The 6,364-nt window shown below is 41.0% G+C and overlaps 2 protein-coding genes across 2 annotated transcripts in view; one reads left to right on the top strand and one right to left on the bottom strand.

Annotated features, from left to right (window-relative positions):
• LOC308309076 (uncharacterized protein) overlaps nt 1-6,364 on the bottom strand; it is a 244,490-nt gene that overhangs the window by 61,794 nt on the left and 176,332 nt on the right. The window lies entirely within an intron of this gene.
• On the top strand, nt 1,103-4,207 carry meig1 (meiosis/spermiogenesis associated 1; the record flags this gene model as incomplete). The annotated part of the gene is made up of 3 exons (XM_080753910.1): nt 1,103-1,124; nt 2,125-2,318; nt 4,079-4,207. The coding sequence occupies 3 exons, from the start codon at nt 1,103-1,105 to the stop codon at nt 4,205-4,207; spliced, it is 345 nt and encodes a 114-aa protein (XP_080610036.1).

Genomic DNA, 6,364 nt, shown 5'->3' with positions numbered 1-6,364 from the left:
ACAAACGTTTGACCACTTTACACACATCAGATGTTTGATATATGGATCCCCTTGTCCATGGGGATGCACCCCTTTTGGTCTAGTGGTTAAGATATTGGACTTTCACGCGAGAGACTTGGGTTCGAATCCTGGGCATGATTCAAAAGAATAATGGCAGAAAAATATTTACTGGCTTTTTCTGCGAGCACAACTAAGATCATTGCCATGTTTGCTTGTGGATATTTTTATCAAAATTATTTTTTTGCCACAGACATGCAAAATGAGCATACAATAACATTACTAGAAAAACACATGAGCTAGCCATGAATGACCATAGCAGGTCTAGCATTTCAACACTCTCAGAGTTATGGTGGTCCTAGAATGTTCTTGTAGTGTCGTAATAAATCATATTCTGAAGAAAACATAGAGACTTGACATGACTTGGGTCTTCTAATCAAAATAAGAACATTATAATAGTTTGTAAAAGCAAAAAAAAAACATTTTCAAGGACAAGAGTCTTTCCCACACACATGTGTCTACATGTGTACGGAGATATTGAAGACCCCTGCTAGAACATATGCTATTTATGTATCAAGTGCTCTGTGCTCAATAATCTAAATGTTGCAGAAATAAAGAAAAGTCAAATACTTTTCCAAATAATTTAATAGTAAAAGAAGGGGAATTAATTCCATTCATTTTGAGAAGTAGGCCTAGTGAAAATAGCAGATCTACAAGTGTGCACAACGCATCACATTGCGTGAAATGTTTTCAATATTTGTGAAAAATGAAAACATTTTAACAGCGCAAATATTGCATGGCGGTCGCTGCTGGCACAAAATATTTTTCAGATGGAATTCCACGGACAAATGCATAGCCTATTTATCTGACATAATAAAATAAAAATGAGCAGAGCAACTATTGATTGATTGAAGATTTTATTAGAGGTTTGCAAAGGCCTCCAGTTCACTGGTACAAGGTCAACTAAAAGGATAAAGACGACAAGAAAGCTTTTGACATCAGGGTTTCTTTTACAACTCAAACATTATTTACCTGAAAGAAACAAGCTGAAAATAAAGTGATTTTACACAAAAACAAAGCCCAAAGTTACTTATAATAATCAGACATGGCAACACTACCTGCTGCCCGTACGTCTTCATCCATCCCATAGGCCAGAGTGAACGCTCACGCTGTGATTGGCTGGCAAGACGTTGTTTGCCTTGACAACCAACCAACCCAACCAATCCCAGCGAGACACCGTGTCTCCGGGCTATGGGATGTAGTGTAGTAGACCGAGGACGCCGGTGGTCACCATGGCAACCAAAGCAACAAGCACCGCTGCTGATAACTGAGTGAAAACCTGGTTTTGCTGAAACTGACAAAGTTCTGTGAGTAAAAGATTCCTTGCTATGAATGAGAGGATGGAACAGATCTATGTAAAGGTTTATTAGAGATAATGTGAATGTGATGGTGGATGAAAATGAAGCTAAATAAATGGTTAACATGATGACATGTTAGCTATGCTGACAGGTTACCAAGGGAACCAAAGGATGCAGCAATAATAGCCTACTGCTACTACACAGCACAGGAATAGGGCATTATTAAGATACTTTTATTGTTGTCTAAAAACGGTGGTTCAAGGACAATTTTGTTTTCTGTATAGCACAAGTCATTCACTAAGAAGGCTCACCTATTGTGTTATCATGGGTTTAAAATAGATTCCACAGACTTGAAAGGGACCACCCAGCTCAATGCTTCTCCCCTGGACAATTCATCTGCAATAGGAGATGTGAATGGACAAATACGTTTGATTCTTTTGTTTCTATTGATATTTTGATTATGATTATTTAATATTGTGCTTTAGTAAATCAACCTTTTTTCTATCGATTACTCACCCCACGGAGACTCAAATGTGTTTATTTATGTTTCATTATAATGTTTACACCGCTGGTCATCACATTATTGGCATAGGAATGTGACAAAAACAAAAGCATATTCATGAATTCAAGTTTCCACAGGTTTCCAACAATCCCTGTAAATTGAAAGACTGTATAGCGTAGCCTATTATGTTTTCTTACATTTACATGTCCAGTATCGGTCAAATAAAAATGAACTGAATTGAGATTGTTTTCAATTCCTGTCCGGTAGCTCCGGGTTCCATCCAGCACTCACCTCACCTCAGCAGCATGTCCAGTGCCAGCCGTGCCCCCAGGGATGGCACCATGCCAACCTCCATGAGCAGGGCCAGAGGATGGAGTGCGGAGGTAGAGAACCTGTACCGCTTCCAACAGGCCGGGTACCGAGACGAGACCGAGTACAGACAAGTCAGACAAGTCTCCTTGGTAAGAATAATAACTAGAACTGCACACTGTCACGGTGACAACTTGTGCCTTGTGCACATGTAGGCCATGTATGGCCTACTTGTGTGCCAGCACCTCTGGCATCACCAGGAATGCTGGTCCCTCATTGGCTGTTAATGGTGATGTTGCCAGAAATGCTGGTCCCTGATTGGGCCACGGGCTTAAACAAACACAGACACCGACATACATACCCACCCGAAAGTAGTACTTGCACGCTCTGCTGGCATAAGTAATGACTAGAACAGTAGAACTGCTGGTGCCAACTTGCACCTGTGTGCCAGCAGAGCATCGGTACTGTCTGTATGGATGTGGGTGGGCAAGGTGGCACTCTGTCCAGGTGCCACCTTGTGTCTTATTTATATCTTGTGTTATTTATATCAGGTCACACTTGGTGGTGACATCCAGTGGTGGCAGTTCAGAAAAAGCTAAGGTATGGCAACATGACTGGTGTCTTGCACGCACGCCTTCGCACCTGCCATACCCAATTGACGCCCCTGGCTAAAGGCCCTGCCTTTGTAGTGCCGGCCGGAAACAGACAGCACCACAAGTAGTACTTGTGCGCTCTGATGGCGCAAGTAATTGTAACGGAGGTGATCCGAACCTCCCCACCAGGCGCGAACCCGGGTCTTCCGCGTGAAAGTCCAATATCTTAACCATTACTCCAAAGGGATATCCCTATGGAACAAGGGCAGATCCTAGACTTTTGAGGCTTCAGGCTGGGGCTGCGACTCTCTCCACCACATAATAACTATAAGATGCAATTCTGGTAAATTGCATCAATTACATCAAATACCTTGAAACTGTTATTGAATAGAAAGCAATGTTTATTTGCCTTTATGCTGATTTATTTTGAACGTATTGGCATTGGAACTGGACTTGGAAAAGTGTTGTATCTTTACTCGCTTCTTCAGAAAGATTCTTCTCCTGGTGACAACATGTACTGTAGGTTCCTCGGGAGCTTCTGAGGAGGTCCAAGCACATCCTACTCTCCATTTGAACACTTGAAATCCATGGGTTTAAGGTTTCCTTCTTGAATTCTGTCTTGTATTTATGTTAAATATAGTGATAACTGGACATTGTATTGCCTCCATGTTTAGGGGAGATAGTGAACGTGGACCATCATGCAGTACCAGAGTCCACCAGTAGGTGTCCCTCCAGACCACAGGATAGAATACATGTCTCCCTGGAAGAGAAAGGAGGTCAAAATACAGTCACTTTATGAGTCCAACTAGAAGTGGTTCTCAAATGTTTTGTTTGCAAGGACCTCTGAGAGTGTACACTCTCAGAGTTACAGAGCTGTAAGGGTCCATTTGGTTCCATTTGTACACTCTCAGTTACAGAGCTGTAAGGGTCCATTTGGTTCCATTTGTACACTCTCAGAGTTAAAGAGCTGTAAGGGTCCATTTGGTTCCATTTGTACACTCTCAGAGTTACAGAGCTGTAATGGTCCATTTGGTTCCATGTGTACACTCTCAGAGTTACAGAGCTGTAAGGGTCCATTTGGTTCCATTTGTACACTCTCAGAGTTACAGAGCTGTAAGGGTCATTCAGGACTATGTCTTTATGTGTTTCTGGTAATAATATTGTCTTCTCATTTTTTATGTCTTTTTATTGTCCAAAATTCCCACCTCAAGCCAGCATGGTAATGACCCCTGTGTCTGTCTGTCTGTCTGTCTGTCTGTCTGTCTGTCTGTCTGTCTGTCTGTCTGTCTGTCTGTCTGTCTGTCTGTCTGTCTCATCAGATTGACAGGTGGCCAGAGACGGGCTTTGTGAAGAAACTCCAGCGACGAGACGAGACGTTTTATTACTACGACAGGCAGAGAGAATGTCTGGACAGAGAACTGCACAAAGTCAAAGTCTATGTGTACTGATTAGTTAATTGATTAATTAGTAATTTTTTAAATAATTTTTCCCTTAGAGATTGAATTCATATAAATTATTTCAAGTCTAGAACCAAAGCCATCCAGGATGCTGGTGAATCATGACTATGAAACCTTTGATTCTGTGAAATGTAATGAAATGAAAAAGAAGAAGAAAAAAAAGTAAATCTCTAAACAAAAGGTATTTACTAGTAAGACGCCTCAGGGCGACAAGGCGAGGTCGCTTGAGGTCGCCCTGAGGCGTCTGCCACAGTGCCACAGTGATGTGGACATCAGGGATCTCCATATATGGGCATAAAAGGGATTTGTTCCCCCTGGCATCACAGGGATCTCTCTAACAGGACATCATTAATATTGATGACACCAGGCCAGGGTACTCCATATATGGGCATGAAGGGGATTCTGTTAGTGTGAAGCCAGAGCGGCAAACCCATAGACCGTAAAAATGTGTACACGTCCACGCGGACGGACGGACCGACGTGGACAAGCTGTGACGTTTCTCATAGTAAACATTATATAATTCATTCAATATTATTTTCTCTCTCTCCCCAAAATCAAAGGATTATGGCTTGATTCTAGGCTTAAAATAATATCAATATTTTTGTAAATTTCTATGGGAAATGATTTTTTTTTTTAAATTATTATCATTATTTTGGCACTATAAAACTATGCCCACTACTATGCCCTACAGCAGTGGTAGGCAACATTATAGGCACGGTGCCAACATTGGCACAGGAGAGGGTGGTCACTGGCACACTGGCACAAGAGTGAGAGAGAGCATTTATATTTTAAAATCTAATGTTGTTTTAAACGTGGTCAATTAAAGTCACCTGATTTGCAGCAAATTACATCCTGCACATAATATTATTTGACTTTGGAGGGAGTCAGGGAGATGGTGGGTTATTTATTGTTCTATTGTCTAATGCAGGGGTTTTCAAAGTGGGTGACGGGGCACCCTGGGGTGCCGCGACGGCAGTCCAGGGGTGCCACGAGATCATTTGATAATATTTGGAATTTATTTGGACACTTGAAAAAATATTTTGTATCATTTTAAACTTGAAGTAATTTTCAGTTCTAACCAAAATGGCTATTATCTCAACGTTTTCCTCGCAACATAATCACTAAAATATCATCACTGTCGGGCAGAAACCTCGTATCTCCAAGTTTCAAATGTGTACGTCTTTTGGTAAAGCAAAGCCTTGCTTCATCATACAAGACTGTCGCACAGGTGCCAAAACTAGTGAAAACTAGTGAAAACTAGTGTGCTTGTAGATGTGCTGTTTTCACTAGTTTAGTACATTTTTTAGATGATAAATAGAAATCGAAAGGTTTTGGACATACAAGGTTTCCACCCGACAACGACGATATGCTATAAATATAAGGTGCTGGGAGTGGTCTAATGTAACAATGTCCTGACAATCAAAATATGTCAGAATGTTTAATGGCATTAAACTGAATGTTGACATGAAACACTGACTATCTAGAAAATAAAAACATGACACTTCATTTCAAAAAGGTTGCTGACCACTGCCCTATAATGGTTCTCAACCTGAGGGTCGGGACCCCAAGAGGGGTCCCCAAATTATTTTGGGCGGTCCCCAGATGTTTAGCTAAATGTTAACATTGTTTTCTCACTCAACAGTAAACAAACCAACATAAAGTTTAAGTGTATAGAGGGTATCTGCACATTTCTGAAGTGACAATTTAAGGACTTTTTAATACCTCTACAATGACAAATTAAACATTGACGGTGCCTGGATCTAAATATTTTGAGATGGGAAACAGGTTTTGAAGGATTTGAAATATTCAAATACTTGCACAAATGTTCAGGATTTTTCAAAAATAGCAGATCTACAAGCTCACAGCGCGGCACTCGGTGCCACGCTGTGAGCTTCTATATCTGCTATTTTTCAATAGTTAAAGCACAAAATGATTTGTAATAAGGCGTTCCCAGTCTAAATGGGTTAAACCCACTCCCCAATGAAGAACATTCATGGGGGGCCCGTAGTGAATACTTGTACCCAGGGCCCAGGATTTGGTGTGACACCCCTGCACATAGACATCATCATTTATTAGTCTGTAAAAAGTGTCCTCTCCAGACCATGAATGCAGTTTTTACTATGGTGAAAGAAATACCCTCTTTCCATG

Source organism: Nannobrachium achirus, assembly GCF_963921795.1.
Source record: "Nannobrachium achirus genome assembly, chromosome: 23".
NCBI classification, from domain to species: Eukaryota; Metazoa; Chordata; class Actinopteri; order Myctophiformes; family Myctophidae; genus Nannobrachium; species Nannobrachium achirus.
This window is presented reverse-complemented; position numbering and strand designations above follow the sequence as displayed.